General features: G+C 46.9%; 1 protein-coding gene across 2 annotated transcripts in view; it reads right to left on the bottom strand.

Annotated features, from left to right (window-relative positions):
- Nucleotides 1–21,879, bottom strand: part of LOC120991132 (gastrula zinc finger protein XlCGF26.1-like) — a 57,674-nt gene extending 35,795 nt beyond the window's left edge. Inside the window, exons 1-3 of one of the 2 annotated variants that reach the window (XM_040420030.1) lie at nt 21,831–21,879; nt 6,766–8,502; nt 3,690–3,699 (exon numbers count right to left, since the gene is read on the bottom strand). In XM_040420030.1, coding sequence (XP_040275964.1) covers nt 3,690–3,699; nt 6,766–8,502; nt 21,831–21,864 — 1,781 coding nt within the window. In that variant the 5' untranslated portion in view covers nt 21,865–21,879. Of the gene's footprint in view, nt 1–3,689; nt 3,700–6,507; nt 6,718–6,765; nt 8,503–21,830 lie in introns of those variants that run through there. The other variant, XM_040420029.1, reaches the window with a different exon arrangement.
- Nucleotides 21,880–24,392: the final 2,513 nt, after the last annotated feature.

The following is a 24,392-nucleotide window of genomic DNA, read 5'->3' on the forward strand; positions in this document are numbered from 1 at the left end:
TGCCAATATTCAAAAAGGGTCCAAAAACAGAGCCTGGAAACTATAGGCCGGTAAGTTTAACATCTGTTGTGGGTAAACTGTTTGAAGGTTTTTTGAGAGATGCTATCTTAGAGCATCTCAACAGAAATAAGCAAATAATGCCATATCAGCATGGCTTCGTGAGGGATCGGTCATGTCAAACTAATTTAATCAGTTTCTATGAGGAGGTAAGTTCTAGACTTGACAGCAGCGAATCAATGGATGTCGTATATCTGGACTTCTCCAAAGCATTTGACACTGTACCACATAAAAGGTTAGTATATAAAATGAGAATGCTCGGACTGGGAGAAAACGTCTGTATGTGGGTAAGTAACTGGCTCGATAGAAAACAGAGGGTGGTTATTAACGGTACACACTCAGATTGGGTCACTGTCACTAGTGGGGTACCTCAGGGATCAGTATTAGGCCCTATTCTCTTCAATATATTTATTAATGATCTTGTAGAAGGCTTGCATAGTAAAGTATCAATTTTCACAGATGACACTAAACTGTGTAAAGTAATTGACACTGAAGAGGACAGTATACTGTATATATATATATACACACACACACACACACACACAGGACAGTATACTACTACAGAGGGATCTGGATAGATTGCAGGCTTGGGCAGATAAGTGGCAGATGAGGTTTAACACTGACAAATGTAAAGTTATGCACATGGGAAGGAATAATGCAAGTCACCCATACAGTAGGTGAACCCGATTTTGTGTCAATCTCGCCGTATTTCTCGGCGAGATTGAGCACATACGAGCCCCATCGCGGGAGCCAGCGCCGAGCTGGCTTGCCGCGATGGAGAGCAAGCGCGTCATAGAAGAGGCGGGAGATCCGACTTGGATTCCCGCCAATTCTACACGTGTGCGGCGTTTGTTATGAATCCTGAGGGGGAAGTCCCCGCCGGATTTTAAATAAAAATCCGGCCTGGGTCCCGCCCTCAGGAGCATACCGGGCCCTTAGGTCTGTTATGGGTTGTAAGGAGAGCCCCCCCTACGCCGAAAAAAACGGCGTAGGGGGTCCCCCTACAATCCATACCAGACCCGTATCCAAAGCACGCTACCCGGCCAGCCAGGAAGGGAGTGGGGACGAGCGAGCGCCCCCCCCCCCCCTCCTGAGCCGTACCAGGCTGCATGCCCTCAACATGGGGGGTTGGGTGCTCTGGGGCAGGGGGCGCACTGCGGCCCCCCCACCTCAGAGCACCCTGTCCCCATGTTGATGAGGACAGGGCCCCTTCCCGACAACCCTGGCCGTTGGTTGTCGGGGTATGCGGGCGGGAGGCTTAACGGAATCTGGGAGCCCCCTTTAATAAGGGGGGCCCCCAGATACCGGCCCCCCACCCTAAGTGAATGAGTATGGGGTACATCGTACCCCTACCCATTCACCTGCAAGAAAAGTGGTAAAAACACAAATAAACCACACAGTGTATTAAAATATTTTATTTTTCTGCTCCGGAGGCCGCCCCCTGTCTTCTTTATTAGCTCTTTTACCAGGGGGGGCTCTTCTTCTTCCGATATCCCGACGGGTCTTCTCCGCTATCCGGGGGGGGTCTTCTCAACTCTCCGGGGTTCTCCTTCTGTCTTCTCCTTCTGTCTTGTTGTCTCCTTCTGTCTTCTGTCTCCGGGGGGGGCTCTTCTTCTTCCGATATCCCGACGGGTCTTCTCCGCTATCCGGGGGGGTCTTCTCAACTCTTCGGGGTTCTCCTTCTGTCTTCTCCTTCTGTTCTTCTTCTGTCTTCTCCTTCCTTCTTGTTGTCTCGGCGCACCCCGGTTCTTCGTCTCGCGAGACTCGGCGCACCCCGATTCTTCTCTCTGTTGTTGACTCGGCGCACCCCGGTTCTTCGTCTCGCGAGACTCGGCGCACCCCGATTCTTCTCTTCTCGCGAGATGAAGAACCGGGGTGCGCCGAGTCAACAACAGAGAGAAGAATCGGGGTGCGCCGAGACAACAAGAAGGAAGGAGAAGACAGAAGAAGAACAGAAGGAGAAGACAGAAGGAGAACCCCGGAGAGTTGAGAAGACCCCCCCGGATAGCGGAGAAGACCCGTCGGGATATCGGAAGAAGAAGAGCCCCCCCCGGAGACAGAAGACAGAAGGAGACAACAAGACAGAAGGAGAAGACAGAAGGAGAACCCCGGAGAGTTGAGAAGACCCCCCCCGGATAGCGGAGAAGACCCGTCGGGATATCGGAAGAAGAAGAGCCCCCCCTGGTAAAAGAGCTAATAAAGAAGACAGGGGGCGGCCTCCGGAGCAGAAAAATAAAATATTTTAATACACTGTGTGGTTTATTTGTGTTTTTACCACTTTTCTTGCAGGTGAATGGGTAGGGGTACGATGTACCCCATACTCATTCACTTAGGGTGGGGGGCCGGTATCTGGGGGCCCCCCTTATTAAAGGGGGCTCCCAGATTCCGTTAAGCCTCCCGCCCGCATACCCCGACAACCAACGGCCAGGGTTGTCGGGAAGGGGCCCTGTCCTCATCAACATGGGGACAGGGTGCTCTGAGGTGGGGGGGCCGCAGTGCGCCCCCTGCCCCAGAGCACCCAACCCCCCATGTTGAGGGCATGCAGCCTGGTACGGCTCAGGAGGGGGGGGGGGGCGCTCGCTCGTCCCCACTCCCTTCCTGGCTGGCCGGGTAGCGTGCTTTGGATACGGGTCTGGTATGGATTGTAGGGGGACCCCCTACGCCGTTTTTTTCGGCGTAGGGGGGGCTCTCCTTACAACCCATAACAGACCTAAGGGCCCGGTATGCTCCTGAGGGCGGGACCCAGGCCGGATTTTTATTTAAAATCCGGCGGGGACTTCCCCCTCAGGATTCATAACAAACGCCGCACACGTGTAGAATTGGCGGGAATCCAAGTCGGATCTCCCGCCTCTTCTATGACGCGCTTGCTGGGATGTGCTGTCGCTATCCCAGTGAGTGCGAGATCTCGGCACCACGTCGCCGAGTATCAGCGCGACGCTGTCGTGCTGAAAACACAATGTCACAAACACCTACTGTACATACTAAATGATAAAACACTCGGTAACACTGACATGGAAAAGGATCTAGGAATTTTAATAAACAGCAAACTAACCTGCAAAAACCAGTGTCAGGCAGCTGCTGCCAAGGCCAATAAGATAATAGGTTGCATCAGAAGGGGCATAGATGCCCGTGATAAGAACATAGTCCTACCACTTTACAAATCGCTAGTCAGACCACACATGGAGTACTGTGTACAGTTCTGGGCTCCTGTAAACAAGGCAGACATAGCAGAGCTGGAGAAGGTCCAGAGGAGGGCAACTAAAGTAATAACTGGAATGGGGCAACTACAGTACCCAGAAAGATTATCAAAATTAGGGTTATTCACTTTAGAAAAAAGACGACTGAGGGGAGATCTAATTAATATGTATAAATATATCAGGGGTCAGTACAGAGATCTATCCCATCATCTATTTATCCCCAGGACTGTGACAAGGGGACATCCTCTGCGTCTAATTGGTGGAGATCCAATAAGTTCTGCTCCTTACACAAGTTCCCGGTTATAGGTAAACTAATCTCGCTGGCTGTTTTTAAGGAAAGATACGACCTCCCTATGAGGGAAATGTTTAATGCTAACTGGATAATTTCTTTCTTACACTCCCTTCTGACATCTAACGGCACCTTTGATTTCACACCCTTTGAACGCTCTGTAACTTATTCTTTGTACAAACATGGTCTATTATCTAGGATTAATGGGACACTTAATGGTGTAGTGGAGGGATCTAAACTGCCATATATGAAAGCAAGGGAGGAGGATTTGGGGGTAGAATACTCAACTTCTAGGGAGTACCAGTGCTCCCAGACTCTCGATACAGGATCTTGGCAAACCACTCTAGCAGAAACATCAATAAAGATATTACAGTATATACTGTGATAGTTTAAATTTAGCATATATTAACCAAAAGGGTTTGTCCGCCAGGAGGCATAAGGGTAGAGACGTGGGATAGAGGCATCCCAACACTGAAGATAGTAGAACGCAGATTCGGCTCCAGAATCTCCTAACAATTGGACAGGCCCACCATATGTGTAACAAGGTGCATCCACAGAAGCACCTTGAAGAGACCTTAGGGTCCCAGCTAGATTACACCGCTTATACCCTGAGGTCTCTTTAAGGTGCTTCCGTGGATGCAGAGGGGGGCACAATGTTACACATATGGTGGGCCTGTCCAATTGTTAGGAGATTCTGGAGCCGAATCTGCACTCTACTATCTTAAGTGTTGGGATGCCTCTATCCCACGTCTCTACCCTTATGCCTCCTGGGGGACAAACCCTTTTGGTTAATATATGCTAAATTTAAACTATCACAGTATATACTTTTAGCAGCTAGAATCCATGTAGCTTTCAAATGGCGCTCAGCTTCACTTAGTTTCCAGGTAGTACTGGACAGAGTCAATAGAAAACTTCTATATGAACGGCTAAATGCCATCTGCACAGATACGTTTGCGGCTATTGAGAAGTTCTGGGAGCCCTGGTTGTCCTTCTCCCATTCTCCTGATCTCTGCTATTGTATTACCTTATAACTTGCACCCTTTTTTATAATGCCATTTTACCATCTACATATACACTCACCTAAAGAATTATTAGGAACACCATACTAATACGGTGTTGGACCCCCTTTTGCCTTAATTCTACATGGCATTGATTCAACAAGGTGCTGATAGCATTCTTTAGAAATGTTGGCCCATATTGATAGGATAGCATCTTGCAGTTGATGGAGATTTGAGGGATGCACATCCAAGGCACGAAGCTCCCGTTCCACCACATCCCAAAGATGCTCTATTGCAGGGGTCAGCAACCTTCGGCACTCCAGCTGTTGTGAAACTACCATTCCCAGCATGCTCCATCCATTACTATGGGAATTCTGAGAACAGCAGAGCAAGTATGCATGCTGGGAGTTGTAGTTTAACAACAGCTGGAGTGCCGGAGGTTGCCGATCCCTGCTCTATTGGGTTGAGATCTGGTGACTGTGGGGGCCATTTTAGTACAGTGAACTCATTGTCATGTTCAAGAAACCATTTTTCCAGTCTCCAACAGTCCAATTTTGGTGAGCTTGTGCAAATTGTAGCCTCTTTTTCCTATTTGTAGTGGAGATGAGTGGTACCCGGTGGGGTCTTCTGCTGTTGTAGCCCATCCGCCTCAAGGTTGTGCGTGTTGTGGCTTCACAAATGCTTTGCTGCATACCTCGGTTGTAACGAGTGGTTATTTCAGTCAACGTTGCTCTTCTATCAGCTTGAATCAGTCGGCCCATTCTCCTCTGACCTCTACATCAACAAGGCATTTTCGCCCACAGGACTGCCGCATACTGGATGTTTTTCCCTTTTCACACCATTCTTTGTAAACCCTAGAAATGGTTGTGCGTGAAAATCCCAGTAACTGAGCAGATTGTGAAATACTCAGACCGGCCCGTCTGGCACCAACAACCATGCCACGCTCAAAATTGCTTAAATCACCTTTCTTTCCCATTCTGACATTCAGTTTGGAGTTCAGGAGATTGTCTTGACCAGGACCACAACCCTACTGTCACTACCAGAGCTTTGAGACGTTCTCACAGCTCTGTTTCTCCACCCCTGTGATGATGTCACTACTAGAGCTTGGAGGAGTTCTCTCTGCTCTGTTTCTCCGCCCCTGTGATGAGGTCTTTACTTTCTGTTTCCTTCCTCCCAGCTGTCCCTCCTGTGTTTGATTTCTCTGCCTTTAAATCACCCCTCCTCCTTTGTAGGGTGTGGATTATACTTTTCATTTGAGCTGTATCTCTCGCTTGAGTATCTTCACTTGTGTGATATCTTTTCACTGGACCTGTGTTCGGCTGAAGCAAGTACTTCGGATATTGTCTGCTGACTCTGGATCTGTTTTCACGGCTGCTGCAGCTCCTTCAGTTAAGTGTGCAGACATTGTGTGTTTCTGTTTGTTTGCTGACTGGATCCGAGGCGACCCCGGTTCCGTCCATATACTGAGCAGGGCACCGGTGGCCGTGCCCCTTCCACTATTGTAGGGGTTACAGTGGTCATCAGCCTTAGGTACGCAGGCATGTCTCGATCCACCATCTGGATCCGGACATGTGCTTAGCAGCATAGGGAGAGCTTTTAGGGTCTGACAGGGGTCACCCTTTATCCTCCCTAGTTTGGGTCCGGTCAGGAGCTAATCCACTGTGTATGCTCTTGTTGCTCACATACAGCCGTGACACCTACATGCATTGAAGCAACTGCCATGCGATTGGTTGAGTAGATAATCGCATTAATGAGAAATAGAACAGGTGTTCCTAATAATTCTTTAGGTGAGTGTACTAGCCCTGACTGGTGACTTGCATAAATACAGAACCCAGTTACCTCTTCATGTACCTATATTTGTACTGTTAGTGGAATGTTGCACAATAATTTTACTTTTTCTTTTTGTATTGTTTCATTTTATTTTATTATACACTTTGACGATTTCAATGTGACATCATTAGCTGTATGGTCTTAAAACCTCAATAGATAACCTTTGTAACTAAAATAATTTTTTGATCTTGTAACATTTCCCATATTCAAACATATTATTTTAAATCCATGTTTAAAGCCCAAAGTGTCTCCTCCATCAAAACAGCTTTTCTCATGTGTGAATTCTCTGATGCTTCTTAAGTTTCTCTTTAGTAGTAAAACATTTCTCACACTCTGAGCTTCTATCCTTTGTGAATTCTCATATGTGTAACAAGATATGATTTTTTGGTAAAACCTTTACCACATTCTGAACATAAATATGGCTTCTCTCCTGTGTGAATTCTATTATGTTTAACAAGTTCTGATTTTGTCATAAAACATTTCCGACATTCTGAACATGAATATGGCTTCTCTCCTGTATGAATTCTCTTATGTTGAAGAAGATTTGATTTAACTATAAAACATTTCCCACATTCTGAACATAAATATGGCTTCTCTCCTGTGTGAATTCTATTATGTTTAACAAGATCAGATTTTTTTATAAAACATTTCTCACATTCTGAACATGAATATGGCCTCTCTCCTGTGTGAATTCTCTTATGGTTAACAAGATCTGATTTATATGTAAAACATTTCCCACATTCTGAACATGAATATGGTTTCTCTCCTGTGTGAATTCTCTTATGTGTAACAAGTTTTGATTTATCTATAAAACATTTCTCACATTCTGAACATGAATATGGCTTCTCTCCTGTGTGAATTCTCTTATGGTTAACAAGATCTGATTTATATATAAAACATTTCCCACATTCTGAACATGAATATAGTTTCTCTCCTGTGTGAATTCTCTTATGTGTAACAAGTTTTGATTTATCTGTAAAACATTTCTCACATTCTGAACATGAATATGGCCTCTCTCCTGTGTGAATTCTCTTATGTGTAACAAGTTTTGATTTATCTGTAAAACATTTCCCACATTCTGAACATGAATATGGTTTCTCTCCTGTGTGAATTCTCTTATGTGTAACAAGTTTTGATTTAACTGTAAAAGATTTCTCACATTCTGAACATGAATATGGCTTCTCTCCGGTATGAATTTTTACATGTTCAGCAAGACTTGATTTATATGTAAAACATTTCCCACATTCAGAACATGAATATGCTTTCTCTGTGTGAATTCTATTATGTTTAACAAGATATGATTTACTTGTATAACATTTCCCACATTCTGAACATGAATACGGCTTCTCTCCTGTATGAATTCTCTTATGTTGAAGAAGATCTGATTTACCTATAAAACATTTCCCACATTCTGAACATAAATATGGCTTCTCTCCTGTGTGAATTCTATTATGTTGAACAAGATATGATTTACTTGTAAAACATTTCCCACATTCTGAACATGAATATGGTTTCTCTCCTGTATGAATTCTCTTATGTTGAAGAAGATTTGATTGACGTGCAAAATATTTCCCACATTCTGAACAAAAATATGGCTTGTCTCCTGTGTGAATTTTATTATGTTTAACAAGATACGATTTTGTCATAAAACATTTCCCACATTCTGAACATGAATATGGTTTCTCTCCTGTGTGACTTCTCCTATGTATAAGAAGATTTGATTTACTTGTAAAGCATTTCCCACATTCTAAACATGAATATGGTTTCTCTCCTGTTTGACGTCTCTCATGTATAATAAGATCTAATTTACTTGTAAAGCATTTCCCACATTCCTGCTCTGCTGTGTGAATTCTTCTGTGTGTAGAAAGTCTTGATTGTTCTGTACACTCTTTACCACCCTGAAACCTTTTATCCTCTTTCTGACCTGTATTTGTGGTAACAATCTGTAATTGGTCAGGGGAAGGTTCCTCATGATGAGGGGGATTATAGAATAGATCTGTTCTGTTTAGTCCTGGGTGTACATTAATGGTAATTAGGTTTTCTCCTGAAGAGCACTGCAGGACATCTTCATCTTCTTCTTTATAATTTAGTGATAATGCAGTACTGCCCTTAATATTTTTACTGGAATTCTCTGTGAAAATAAAAATTTAAATTTGTGATAATTTTTTAAACTATGGAGTGGACAAACCTAGAACATTCCTATTAGGTTATTATTGGATATATGGTATAAACCAGCTCTGCCTCTAATGCCACCAGATGTAAGGTAGGTATCCTATAAGTCACTGTCCGACATTTTAAACAGGTCTTGAGGCCTAACTTGGATAATGATTAAGTCCAGTACCTGCTGCTGGAAAACACACACTGCTCAGTACAAGATGCAGTCTCCCAGGTTCTGCAGTGAGAGATCCTCCTTCCTCCAGCAGCAGTATCAGTGTGTAATTACAGCTCGTAATTCCTTCTGCTGTTATTTTACTGCAGCCTGGATTAAGCTTGTGTGAGACAGCAGCAGCGGGGGAGGAGGTACACTGAAAGGAGCATGTCACTTAAGGAACAGAAAGACACTGGGAAGGCACAGAGTGAGAAACAAAAATGGAAAATCGCTATGACCTCTAAGGGTTAAGACTCTGATCAACTGAGAGTGTGGTCATGACCACCATCTGCATTTAACAAAATAATGTGCCACGAGGTAAAGCATAAATCTCAGTCTAAGTGTATGGACATGACAATGTGGTCTGTATAGCCTAATGGCTGCACAGTCCCAAGATCTCAGGTTTATAGACATCTTCAGGATGAAGTGGAATAGACAGAGTGAGGTCATCAATCAGAACCTGTAATAAAGGTTTCCAGCCCCTTGTTGGGTCCATTACACTAAGCTCTGTATATACAAAAGAAGAGAAAGGAGCTGATATCTGTGCCGCCAGGGTTGTTAGGACATCCAGTGATATGCTCAATTGGCTAACTGTAGATATGGCCCAAGAGAAGTTAAATAAAATAGGGTAAATGTGAACAAAACTCTGGGTCCAGATGGATTACACCCGAGTGCTTAATGGAATGCCAGATCCCGTGCCTGCGCACTAGGCTCAGCCTGATGCGCTGCGGACTCCTGGCAGCGGCTTTGTTGAGCGAAGTGCGCATGCGCATCAGGCCGGCGCATGCGCACTTCGCTCGACGAAGCCGCTGCCTGGAGTCCGCGGCGCATCAGGCTGAGCCTAGTGCGCAGGATCTGGCAGAGGGATGGATAGGATTGCGGAGGCGGCGCTGAGCTAGGGAAGGCGGCGCTGGGCACCGGACGGCGAGGGGTGCGGCCGGGCACCCTGTATTAACGGACCTCCCCTTGGGCACCTTAAGTGAGTGATTGACAGGTTATAAAAACCAGTTTTTTTGGCAAATAGAGCCACAGTGAAGTTTAATAAGGCCAGCTTAGGATTCTTATTATTACTCCGGTCATGAGCATATGTTTAGGTTATAGGGGTAAAATCTCATGACAGAATCCCTTTAAAGAGCTCTGTTCAGTCATTGCTGTGCCCCTGTTTATAATTTTTAAGGATTCTCTAGTGATTGGCGCAAGGCAAACGTGGTGCTCATATTCAAAAAAGGATCAAGGTCCTCCACAGGCAATTATAGACCAGTTAGTTAAACTTCTGTTGTGGGAAAAATGTTTGAAGGAATCTTAAGGAACTATATACAGGAGTATGTGACTATAAATAATATTACATAGACAAAAAAATCACAGAAAAAACTAAGATAAAAACATCCTGCACGATATGATATACAAATGTGAAATTGATTGTCACTCAGTGTTGCTTCCTAAGTGGACAGTTTGATTTCACAGAAGTGTGATTGACTTGGAGTTACATTGTGTTGTTTAAGTGTTCCCTTTATTTTTTTGAGCAGTGTATAAAGCTCCATTGCAGACCAAAATTATATCTTGCCAAGTTCAATCAAAGGGTCCTTACTCACGCTCCCTTGCGCTCTGGTATCGTCCTGTTCCTCCAGATGATCACACACTACGTTGTTCACTTCCCTAAATACCCCCTTACCAGCTGTTTGAAATTGGCGATTAGTGGAACGCCGAACAGTCACTTCCGGAAGTGACGCATTAGGAAGCACCTCGCGACCGGAAGTGACTGTTCGGCGTTCCACTAAGCGCCAATTTCAAACAGCTGGTAAGGGGGTATTTAAGGAAGTGAACAACGTAGTGTGTGATCATCTGGAGGAACAGGACGATACCAGAGCACAAGGGAGCGTGAGTAAGGACCCTTTGATTGAACTTGGCAAGATATAATTTTGGTCTGCAATGGAGCTTTATATATATATATATATATATATATATATATATATATATATATATATATATATGTCTTTACAGTTCTGGACACATTATTGGTCCCTATCTGAATGGGCTCCTGATATACATGACCGTGTTTGACGCTAAGTGTCATAAAAAGTAGGGGATAGAACTATAAATAGGATTAATTCTTTACCCTGATACATCTCTACCTTCCATCTACAGGTGGGATTTATCTGATTGGTCCCCTTGGTCCCTTGCACCTATCAGTATCTGCGCTATCTGGTCCTGCATCCTCCATCTGTATCATAAGTATATCATAATTATGTTGATTCTACTATGACGGTTTACCCATGACTGTTTATTTACCCCCTGATGAACCTAAAAATAGGGGAAACGCGTCAGGGTTTTTGTTCTAATAAGCCTGGGAGCGTATAGTTATCTTGACGCCTTTGAGGGGCTTTTTTATGGTGCCATAGGTGAGACCTACACCTTCACACCATATGTTTTTCTGTCTTTCCATCTACATGGGCTGTTGTCAATACAGGTGAGAACTAACCTGTGACACAGGTTATACCCGTCTTTTATACGGGGTACCGGAATATTGGTCATTGAGAGGAGGGTGTACGTAGGGCAGCCAGTCCAGGTTCGAGGACAGGGAGTCTCCACCACTAGGGGACGTCCCTGGGCTGAGGCTTTACAAAGGGTGAGTGCAGGGATAGGATAGACACTCCAATACTCCCCATCACTGCCCTGTGTACACCAACCATCATAACCATATCAATGGTTGGTTACCCTGTATAAGTATTTATTATTATTTTTTGATTATCATTTGTTTCACAGATATTCACTGGTGAACCAAGGACGTGGTATTATTTTATGAGGATAATTAAGTAAAAGTTAAGTTTTAAGAGGGTCAATTTTGCTGGAACACTGAGCACCATAAGAGAATGACAAAACTGCAGCTGAGTTACAACTCACCACCTCAGACATGTTGCAGTATCTTCTGGATGGGTCATCAGTATCTGATCAGTGAGGATCTGACACCCGGGACCCTTGTAGAGTAACCTAAGCCACTGGTCATGTTCATCGGTCACATGGCCTAGGAGCTCAGTCCTATTGAAGTGAATGAGGCTGAGCTGTGTGTCACGGCGGACAGGATCTCAGATATACAGACAACCAAATAAACAAGTGTCTAGGCGAGATGCTGGGGAATGGTCACCTCCTAGCATATCCCTGACTTCTGTCCATATGCTGCTAAGCCCACATTCAGACCTTGATGGTAGGAATAATGTGTTCTCGTGCCTGGACTGCAAACAACCTAGAATCCCTGAGATGGTGAAAGGGGAGTAGGGGCAGAAGACACACAAACAGCCTAGACCGCTGTAACGGAACGCCTAGCACCCCGACCGGGTACCTCCGTTGAATGGATGCTCCTAGTGCTTTCCGAGGACTCCAAGCACTCCACTTGACACCGTACGCACTGCAGACCCCACGAACCGCAGAAGCTTGGTTGAGGTCTCACCGTCTCCTACCGACCCTGGACCTACGACAAGGCTCCAGGCTCCAGTGGGTGAACCTCTCCTAAAACCAGAGAGCAGGAACAGCTCTTAAAAGAGCTAGTAGTTATAGCCAGGGGAGTATAGCAAATCTCCCAGCGTATAGCAATCCCCCAGTGTCGATCAGTTACCCAAACATCAGCCTCAACATGATAAAGGGTAAAACAGGAACACTTTATTGAGGGCTACCCGCCCATATTTATGCAGGTCCCCATCTGGTGGACACGCCCCTAGGGGACCAGAATGAAGACTGTGACACAGGACAGATATGCAGCACTGCAGGATACACAGACACAATACATCCCCACAATGCATCATGGTTTCCTCCTCTCTGCCCTGGAGACACCCGAGGAGTAATCCAATTATCTCTCAAGACAAAGGGAAATCGCCCATACACATGTGGAGACAACAGGACAGAAATCACCACCCAAACACACAATGTCACACCCCCACAGCAAACACAGACATTTAACATATTCCCAGATAGCTCAAGTCTGAGTGCATATCATTAGGTGAATGGCACTCAGAATACACAAATACAATAAAATTAGCTATCTGGGTACCCTCACATAACAAAATACAATTGCAAAGACAGATTTAAGCTGTGCGGCCGGTCTGTCGGCTCCTTTAAAGTTAGTATGGGCCATAATCCTGAGGCAAGAGGCTGGTAGCCAGGCCCCTCCGAAACCCAGTGGCGAGGTTGGTTTCGCCACAACCGCAAAAACAAAAACAGAAACCAAACTTCTGAGCTGGAACAGACAATCCTTCCTTCCTTGAATCCAAGACCAGACTGAATTGTATAACCCGCACGGCCCTCTGGGAGTGAAGGCAATTTAAGCCAATGACCCCACCCAGAGCACCAGAAGGAAGGCGGATCCAGCAGGATTCCAAAACAAAACAAATGGTTAGACACGTGCAGCCAATCTGACAGACCTCCGCACACCGTCCGAGCAGGGCATGACACTGTGATACCAAGCACAACCACTATACAATGTGCAGCGCTATGCTGGGTGAGCTCTGCGGAGGATGCGGTGGTGATAGGAGCGTCGCTGCCTCCTCAAAAAGCTGATCGGTGAGGGTCCCCGGTGTCTGACCCCTGCTGATCAGACAGATGACCTTCTATAGTGAGGATAGGTCATCAGTATAAAAATGTCAGAAAACCCCTTCAAATGTACAGAAGACTTGGAGCTCCATAATTCAGATCCCGGAGGTTCCTCTTTGCTGGCCAGTATGGAGACTATGATGTGGTCATGGACATCAAGGTGAGACATGGTGATCACTCTCATCAGTAATCAGATATAACCCAGGTCTTTGAGTATAAACATAACATCATATAAACTGCCATCAATAGTCGGATCTCCTCAGATGTTCTGCGAGCTGTTGTGTTGTGGTCACTATTAGAGTTGAGCGGACACCTGGATGTTTGAGCACTAAAATGGCTGTAAAAATGTCATGGAAAGGGCTAGAGGGCTGCAAATGGCGTCAAAATGTTGTTAAGAGCATGGCATGTGGATAGGGAAATGACTTTAAATAACATAAAATATGTAAAAACAAAAAATAATAATCTTGATCTAGGAGGACAAGGTCCATATGGAGTAGGAGGTTGAGAAGGCGGTGGATGTGGCAGTGTAGGTGGAAGCGGCAGTGGATGAGGAGGAGGTAGCCTACACTGCTTTGTAGTTTAAATTTTTATTTATTTATTAGGGTACACCCCAAAACATTGGGAAATATAACCTGTGATAACCCCCTCCAGTCATGCTAAACACATGTTCAGACAATACACTGGCTGCAGGGCAGGCCAGCACCTCCAAGCCGTAAAGGGCAAGCTCAGGCCATGTGCCCAATTTGGAGACCCAGAAGTTGCAGGGGGCAGAACCATCAGTCAGTTCGTGTAGGCGTGCAAATATACTGCCCCACCATGTCGCACGTCCCCGTGATGATCACGATCCAATTGTATATCTGCTCTATCAACTTCCGATGTTCTTTTCTGCGCCTACCATGTTGATCACGGTTAGCGGCGAATCAGGGTTCCACCCCGGAGAGGGAGCGTGAGAAAGAGAGACCACATGCATGAAATTTAATTGTGATTGAGCGGAAATGTGGGAGAAGCTATTAAAACAGAAGAATTGAAGGAAAGGAGGGGGTGCGCGGCAATTACCCACTCCCGACTCGGGGAGGTAGTGACGATAAATAACAATACAGGACTCTTAAGATGCCGTTATTTGAATGATTACTAAAAAATTACAGGGAATGTCACTGCGGTATTTTGGATTAGGAAACTTTAGACAGGAGAGACCCTGCTGCCGCTTTGTTGACTCTAGATAACTTCTACCTGATCCCACGTCCCTGTGACGTCCACCATCCATTTGGATATCTTCTCTATTAACTTTTGATGTTCTTTTCTGAGCCTACCATGTTGATCACGGTTATCGGTGAATCAGGGTTCCACGCCAGAGAGGGAGCGTGGGAAAGAGAGACCACATCCAAGGGAGATAAATAGATGAAATGTAATTTTGATCGAGCGGAAATATGGGAAAAGTTATTAAAGCAGAAGGATCGAAGGAAAGGGCCAATTAAAGACGAATTTTAGAAATTTAAGTCCCTGTCAACTATGCAGAGTAGGGGTTTTTCATCGCCAGAAATGGGTTAATATCATCCACCAATGGAACAGATTATTTTTAAAAATTTCGGTCCCTGTCACCTATGCAGAGCAGGGGTTTATTCACGTCCAAAATTGTAAAATGTCAACCCAAGAATGTAACAGAAAAATTTGTGAAATTTATTAACCTGTCTACTAGGTAGAGCAGGGGTCTATCATAGGCAAAAATTGGTTAATTTCACCCCAAAATTTAACAGACAAATTAGTGATCATTTTTTACCTGTCTACTAGGTATAGCAGTTGTATATCACACCCAAAAATGGGTGAATGTCACCCGAAAATGTAACAGATTAGTGAAATGACATAAAATAAAATACGTACAAATAAAAAAAAATAATAATAATTTATGAGGTGGAGGTCCATATGGAGAAGTCTGATGAAGCGGTGGACATAGCGGTGTAGGTGGAAGCAGGGGTGGAGGAGGACGAGGTAGCAAACACTGGTTTTTGGTTTTAATTATTATTATTTTTTTTATTAGTGTACCCTAATAAAAAAAATCCAAAAGAAAATCACAGAAATAAGATAATAATGCACTTAGTAAAGTAGATGCAAGCATTATATATGGAAAAAGTCCTCACTCTGATATGAGATAATATCTCAGACACTTAGCCAATATATTTTGATAAAAACACATCTGAGCCCGCCTACCAAGCGCCAAGGTGGTCTCAGGTCAGGCGGGTCCTACGCTAAACCTACCTAAGCCATTGGGCTTCTATGTTCAGGAGCGCAGACGCTGCACATATGGTGTGCTGCTCCGAGTCACCTCCATGTGCGTCAAGCAACCAATGGGAGGAGGAGGAGCACACCTATATGTACCACCTAATCAAGGCGCTCTATTTGATAAGAAGGGCAAAAGTGCAGAGGAATGCTACTCCCAAGATAAAATAGGTGCACATTCACACTTGAAGGTTCCTATCCAATAGAGTACCTTGATTAGGTGGTACATATAGGTGTGCTTGCTTCTCCTCCCATTGGTTGCTTGATGCACATGGAGGTGACTAGGAGCAGCACACCATATGTACGGCGTCTGCGCTTCTGAACATAGAAGCCCAATGGCTTAGGTAGGTTTAGCGTAGGACCCGCCTGACCTAAGACCACCTTGGCGCTTGGTAGGCGGGCTCAGATGTGTTTTGATCAAAATATGGCTAAGTGTCTCAGATATTATCATATCAGAGTGAGGACTTTTTCCTTATATAATGCTTGCATCTACTTTACTAAGTGTATTATTATCTTATTTCTGTGATTTTCTTAAATAATATGGCTAGTGACATCCGCAGATTTGTATATCATACCGTGCAGGATGTTTTTATCTTAGTTTTTTCTGTGATTTTTTTGTCTACACTCTAAAAGAGTGTGAAATATCCAAAATACAAGAATGAGCAATTGCACTGTAGTATAGCAATGGCTGGTTAAGGCCGGTATACATGTCTATTCTGCACAAGGTACGGACAAGTCCTGTGGGATCCATGCCTGGTTCATTTTAATGAACGTGAGCTTGTCCACGTTGGCTGTGGACAGGCGGCTGCTCTTGTCTGTGATAACGCCCCCTGCAGTGCTAAACACACGTTCAGATAATACACTGGCTGCAGGGCAGGCCAGAACCTCCAAGGCGTAAAGGGCAAGCTCAGGCCATGTGCCCAATCTGGAGATCCAGAAGTTGAAGGAGGCAGACCCGTCATTCAGTACCTATAGGCGTGTGCACACATACTGCTCCACCATGTTGGTGAAATGCTGCCTCCTGCTAAGACGTTCCATATCAGCTGGAGGTTCTGGTTGTTGTGGCGTACTGACAAAGCTATTCCACATTTCGGCCATGCTAACCCTGCCTTCTGAGGTGCTGGCGGTGCCCCAGCTGCGTTGGTGACCACTTCCTTTGCCTTATGCTTCCACTGTGCCCCTGCTGTCAGGTGGGAATGCCACCAGCAGCGCGTCTACCAGCGTGAGCTTTTACTCGCGCATCTTACGATCACGCTCCAGTAAGGGAATTAAGGACGGTACGTTGTCCTTGTAACAGGGATCCAGCAGCATGGCCACCCAGTAATCAGCACAAGTTAGAATGTGGGCAACTCGGCGGTCGTTGCAGACACACTGCAGCATGTAATTGCTTATGTGTGCCAGGCTGCCCAGAGGCAACGAAAAGCTGTCCTCTGTGGGAAGTGTATCGTCTGTGTCCTCTGTATCCCCCCAACCACGCACCAGTGATGGCCATGACCTGGTCTGGGTGCCACCCTGCTTTAAACAAGGTTCCTCCTCCTCCTCCTCCTCCATCTCCTCCTCATCAGCCTCCAGAACTGTGCCCTGGTTGGACAATTGTGTACCTGGCATTTTTGGGTGCAGGAACCCACCCTCGGAGCCACTTGTGAATGACTGACCAGAAACCCTACGAAATGATCCCTCTTCCTCCTCCTCCTGTGCCACATCCTCTTCCATCATTGCCAGCAGCGTTTTTTCAAGGAGGCATAGAAGTGGGATTGTAACGCTAAGAACGGCGTTATCGGCACTGGCCATGTTGGTGAAATACTTGAAACAGCGCAACAAGGAACACAGGTCTCGCATGGAGGCCCAGTCATTGGTGGTGAAGTGGTGCTGTTCCGCAGAGCGACTCACCCGTGCGTGCTGCAGCTGAAAGTCCACTATCGCCTGCTGCTGCTCGCACAGTCTGGCCAGCATGTGCAAGGTGGAGTTCCACCTCGTGGGCACGTTGCATATGAGGCAGTGAGCGGGAAGGCCGAAGTTACGCTGCAGCGCTGACAGGCAAGCAGCAGCAGGGCGAGAACGCCGAAAGCGTGCACAGACGAACCGCACTTTATGCAGCAGCTCTGACATATCGGGGTAATTTTTAAGGAATCTCTGCACCACTAAATTCAGCACATGCGCCAGGCAAGGGATGTGCGTCAAATCGGCTAGTCCCAGAGCTGCTACGAGATTTCGCCCATTATCGCACACCACCAGGCCGGGCTTGAGGCTCACTGGCACCAAACCACTTATCGGTCTGTTGTTCAAGGCCCGTCCACAGCTCTTGCGTGGTGTGGGGTTTGTCCTCCAAACAGATAAGTTTTAAAACTGCCTGCTGTCGTTTACCCCTGGCTGTGCTGAAGTTGGTGGTGAAGGTGTTACTCTGACTGGATGAGGAGGCGGTAGAGGAAGCGGAGTAGGAGGAGGAAGCAACAGGAGGTAAACTGAAGTGCCCTCGGTGGTGGAAGGACATGCGCCAAACTGCTGTCCAACTCAGGCCCAGCAGCCACTGCATTTACCCAGTGTGCTGTTATGGAGATATAACGGCCCTGACTGTGCTTACTGGTCTACGTATCCGTAGTCAGGTGCACCTTGCCACAGATGGCGTTGCGCAGTGCACACCTGATTTTGTCCCCCACTTGGTTGTGCAGGGAAGGGATGGCACGCCTAGAAAAGTAGTGGCGGCTGGGCACGACGTACTGTGGGACAGCCACCGCCATAAGGCTTTTAAAACTCTCCGTCTCCACCAGACGGAATGACAGCATTTCAAAGGCCAGTCATTTTGAAATGTTGGCATTCACGGCCAGGGATCGCGGGTGGGTAGGGGGTACTTCCTCTTCTGCTCCAGTGTTTGGGAGATGGAGATCTGAACGCTTCCGTGGGACATTGTGGAGATGCTTGGTGACCCAGGTGGTGGTGTGTCTGGCAGATCCTCTGTTTGTGGGGTGGCAGGTGGCACTGTCACTCCAGAGGTGGATCAAGAGGACGAGACTGCAACCAAAGAGGAAGCAGGAGGAGCCAGAGACCTTTCTTGGTTTTTGAGGTGTCTACTCCACTGCAGCTCATGCTTTGCACTTCGATGCCTGGTCATGCAGGTTGTGCTCAGGTTGAGAACGTTTATGCCTCGCTTCAGGCACTGACTGCACAGCGTGCAAACCACTCGTGTCTTGTCGTCAGCAAATTGTCTGAAGAACTGCCACGCCAGGGAACTCCTTGGAGCTGGCTTTGGTGTGCTCGGTCCCTTGCTGCGGTGGGCAGGTGGGCAGTAGCAGGCGTACTGTCTAGGGGACGGCCGCTCCGCTTTTGCACCCTGCTCCCTCTTCTGCTGTGCTGAAGGCTCTGTGCGACCACCGCCTCTTCCTCCGAACTAAACAGGTCACTCGCATGACCTTGATTCCATGTGGGGTCGAGGACCTCATCGTCCGCCACATCATCTTTCACCCAGTCTTCACCTCTGCCCTCCTTGTCAGTCTGCACACTTTCGAAAGCCCCAGCAGTTGGCACCTATGTTTCGTCATCATCCGAGATGTGCTGCGATGGTCCTCCCATGTACTCATCTTGAAACATAAGTGGTTGGGCATCGGTGCACTCAATCTCTTCCACTTCTGGGGCAGGGCTAGGTGGATGGCCCTGGGAAACCCTGCTAACAGAGTCATCAAAAATCAGAAGAGACTGCTGCATGACTTGGGCTCAGACTGCTTGGCTGATTTGCAAGGGGGTGAGGTGAAAGACTGATGGACATCGGCTGCAGGTGCCAACTGTGGTCTTTCAGCAGGAGACTGGGTGGGAGACAATGTGAAGGAACTGGATCCACTATCAGCAACCCAATCTACTATCGCCTGTATTTGTTCAGGCCTCACCATTCGTAGAGCCGCATTAGGCCCGACCAAATACCACTGCAGGTTCTGTCGCCTACTCGCACTTGAGGAAGGGGTTTCACTTGTGCGTGTAGTTGGCACAGATCAACCACGTCCTCTCCCTGCAACAGGAGCTCCACCAGCAGCACCACGACCTGGGCACGTCCCTTATTTGACGCTCTCCTCATATTTCTCAAATTTAGGATCTTGCCCTAAATGGGTGTTTAACTATAAGCAGACTAGAACAACAGTATGTAAAGGGTGTATCTCACATGTACAGATCCAGACTAGGCCGCAATTAAAGATTTATGCCCAAAATCGCTGTTTTTCAAATAACAGAATAGAACCACAGTATCTAAAGTGTGTATCTCACACGAACAGATGCAGACTAGGCCGCAATTAAAGATTTTTGCCCAAATTGGTTGTTTTATTAATAGCAGAATAGAACCACAGTATCTAAAGGATGCATCTCACAATATCATATGCAGCAAAGGCTGCAAAATTAAGTTTTTTGTCCAAAATGGGCGTTTTTTTAAAATAACAGAATATGAAAGCTGTATATAACGCTTGAATTTCACACGTGCAGATGCAACAAGGGCTGTAAAATTGTGTATTTTGCACAAAAAGGGTGTTTTTTAAAACCCAGAAAATTATAGCTGTATTTCTAGCTTAAATTGCACACTGACTAATGCGGCAGAGGCCCAAAATGAAGGTTATTGCCAAAAATGGGTGTTTTTTCAAATCCGAAAATTATTAAAGTATTTCAAACTTGTTTTTAACAATCACTGATGCAGCAAGGGCTGCAATATTAAGTATTTCACCAAAAGAATATGACAGCAGTATATAACGCTTGAATTTCACACGTGCAGATGCAGCAAGGGCTGTAAAATTGTGTATTTTGCCTAATATAGAGGCTGGGTCACATGCTACAGCCTTTCAAAAAACGCCAAGAAATCGCCGAACACCGAACCCGAACTTTTACTGAAATGTTCGGGTTCGGGGTCCAAAAATCCTAAAGTTCGGTACGAACTTCGAACTTTACAGTTCGGGTTCACTCAACGCTAGTCACTACAGGAAACATAAACCGTCCTCTCAGCTAATGTGCTCCATAGTATGAGACGCTGAATCCTGACATCTCACCACCTGACAATGGCCCCCAGGTCTCCGATCTTAGCGCCAGGTCACTGGACTGACCCCAGCATGGAGTTACAGCGCAGTGATAATAGGTTCTGAGACCGAGCAGAACCCGAGCTTCTCCACACTCATGTAGACAGGACCTGGCCGCTCCTTATAGAAGCCCCTGGACTGCCCCCTGCAGGTCACTGCTGAATAGCTGGGGGCTGTTACCATAGTAACACATGGCACCGGGGATCTGTGCACCACGTGTTACTATAGGACTGTAGCACTGACACCTCTGTCTTCTCCAAGTACTGCAGATGCCGTGTATTATAGAGCAGCCATCTATTGTGGGGGTGGGGGAGGGCAGAGATCGTCAGTGTAAGGCCTTGTTCACACCACGTCTGTACATGTCACTGCACACACGTGTATACACTGCACATGACGGCTCTTACCTTGTGATATAAGAGGCTGGTGCTCCTCCATTACATGTCACTGCACACACGTGTATACACTGCACATGACGGCTCTTACCTTGTAATATAAGAGGCTGGTGCTCCTCCATTACATGTCACTGAACACACGTGTATACACTGCACATGACGGCTCTTACCTTGTGATATAAGAGGCTGGTGCTCCTCCATTACATGTCACTGCACACACGTGTATACACTGCACATGACGGCTCTTACCTTGTGATATAAGAGGCTGGTGCTCCTCCATTACATGTCACTGCACACACGTGTATACACTGCACATGACGGCTCTTACCTTGTGATATAAGAGGCTGGTGCTCCTCCATTACATGTCACTGCACACACGTGTATACACTGCACATGACAGGTCTTACCTTGTGATATAAGAGGCTGGTGCTCCTCCATTACATGTCACTGCACACACGTGTATACACTGCACATGACGGCTCTTACCTTGTGATATAAGAGGCTGGTGCTCCTCCATTACATGTCATTGCACACACGTGTATACACTGCACATGACGGCTCTTACCCTGTGATATAAGAGGCTGGTGCTCCTCCATTACATGTCACTGCACACACGTGTATACACTGCACATGACGGCTCTTACCTTGTGATATAAGAGGCTGGAGCTCCTCCATTACATGTCACTGCACACACGTGTATACACTGCACATGACGGGTCTTACCTTGTGATATAAGAGGCTGGTGCTCCTCCATTACATGTCACTGCACACACGTGTATACACTGCACATGACGGGTCTTACCCTGTGATATAAGAGGCTGGTGCTCCTCCATCATGGCCTCCTTGAACAGATCCTTGTGTCCTTCTATATACTCCCACTCCTCCATGGAGAAATAGACAGTGACGTCCTGACACCTTATAGGAACCTGACAACACAATGACACCGTCATCACCCAGACCCCTCCAGTGCTGTTACTGGAGAATTTCCCAGCATTCCCAGCAGTGTCACCTCTCCAGTCAGCAGCTCCATCATCTTGTGGGTGAGCTCTAGGATCTTCTGCTCATGTATCAGGGGGTGAGGGGGAGGCTGTGTGATGGGGTGAGGGGTCCTGCTCCGCCCTCCTGACTCCTGGAGATGGATGATGGGAGTCACACAGTCCCCCGATGTCTTCTTCACTATTGTGTACTCCTGTAGATGGAGAGAGACACTTAGGGAATAAAACCTTCAGGGGCCATGTGCTCTCCTCCGGCCCTCTCCTCCTGGTACAACGTGCCTACTTACCTTCTCATGGCTCCTACAACATGACTATTGGTCACTGGTCACATGATACATCACTCACCATACTGGGGGCTGATATTCAGGTTCTCCGTCACTTGGAAGGTCTGAAGGCCGTTCTCCAGGACCCTGGACTCTTCCTTTCACTTCCTATGATGGATTCTCCTTACCGATGTCTGACTTGTTACAGAACACAATACAGAGGAGAGAAATCTAGAAAAGTTTACCTCTCCGCTCAGCAGGGAGATGATCTCCAAGGTGAGGTCTAATATTCTTCTGCTGATCTCCTTCCTGTCCATCCTTGGTGGTCATTCAGGAGAAGAGGAGAGAACTGGAGGAGCTGGAGGCTTCTAGTACTGCAGGCGCCTTTATGAGAAGAGGAGAGGAAATTATTCAGGGGACAAGACCAGATGTCACCTCCAGAACCGCACTTCCTGAGCCTGGAGGGGCCCCGCTTCTCAGATCCCCCACCACATGGATTCCAGGGGCCCCAACATGGAGATCTCTGGTGGCTCCACAGGAGATAAATGTCTGATAGATGCAGGTCCCACCTCTGGGCTGTGCTCAGCTGTGTCCAGAACTCCTAGAGAAGAGACTGGAGAGAGCTGAGCTCAGGCCGGGCCCCGCTCCTTTCATTCTCCTCCTGGAGGCAGGGGCCCCTCACCAGGACAGTCAGGGGCCAGCGAATGATGACAACCCCCACTATCCCCACTACTCCTCCCCCATCATACTAAGCTGAGGAGCGGAGAAGGATTCCTTGTGTGTAATGGAGGAGAATCTCCAGAGGTGACATGTCTGAGCTCTCCACCACACTGTCTCCTCACAGCTCATCTTACCTGCAGGCTGGAGGAATGGCTGATACCAGAGAGAACAAGAGCCCTGACTACCGACCAGGACCTGCCCAGTATCTGCTGCACTGCCAGAGCTGAAGGACCTGGGTGACGTCACTGTCATGTGATCCATGCAGGGGGCGGAGCTCAGCAGTGGAGAGAGGGTGTGGTGAAGGAACTGGGATGACGTCACTGTCATGTGATCTGTGTAGGGGGCGGGGCTCAGTGGTGGGGAGTATAAGAGGTGATGAAGGACCTACCCAGTATCTGCACTGGTAGATGCTAGAATGGAGTTGTTAGAAGGAGGTCTGTGACGTCACTGGTCACATGCTCCTTCATGGTCACATGACAAACCCAGCAGCTTGTGGAAGGAGGAGGGGCTGTGTGTAAGGAGCCCAGTGAGGGGGGATGTGCTGCAGTCCTGGAGGACACAGAGCTTCATGAGGGGCGGCATATGGAGCTCATATATGAGGGGCAGGTGGAGGAGCACTCAGGGGCCGTGGGGTTAAAGGGAACCTGTCACCGGGATTTTGTGTATAGAGCTGAGGACATGGGTTGCTAGATGGCCGCTAGCACATCCGCTATACCCAGTCCCCATAGCTCTGTGTGCTTTTATTGTGTATAAAAACCGATTTGATAAATATGCAAATTAACCTGAGATGAATCCTGTATGTGACTCATCTCAGGGACAGGACTCATCTCAGGTTAATTTGCATATGTATCAAATCGGGTTTTTTACACAATAAAAGCACACAGAGCTATGGGGACTGGGTATTGCGGATGTGCTAGCGGCCATCTAGCAACCCATGTCCTCAGCTCTATACACAAAATCCCGGTGACAGGTTCCCTTTAAGTGGAGTGGAGTCTGGTGCAATTACAGGGTTTATAGTACAGATCCGGGTGTATTCTGGGGAAATGAGGGTGCAGAACCGAGGGTGGGAGACCTTTATGGGGTGTAAATCTGTGAGGGGGGGATGTGGTGTATTCTGGGGACATGAGGGGCAGATTTTCGGTGAGGGTCTTCATGGGAAGTAAGGTGTGATGTCAGTGGTCACGTGACTTTGCTGCTACTTATATTGGGGAGAGCTATGGGTAGTGGGCCAGATGGGCAGAGATGGCGATCTGTGTGCTGGGGGGGGCAGTACTGTCTGTACCTTGGGAACAGTTCGCCGGAGAGGCCTGAGCAGCGGTCGGTGGGTGTGGGGTGCAGACAATGGTGTAAATCTTATGTCAGGTCTGTGTGAGAGAAGGGGCACAT

This window comes from Bufo bufo, chromosome 2 (assembly GCF_905171765.1).
Source record: "Bufo bufo chromosome 2, aBufBuf1.1, whole genome shotgun sequence".
In the NCBI taxonomy this organism is placed as follows: Eukaryota; Metazoa; Chordata; class Amphibia; order Anura; family Bufonidae; genus Bufo; species Bufo bufo.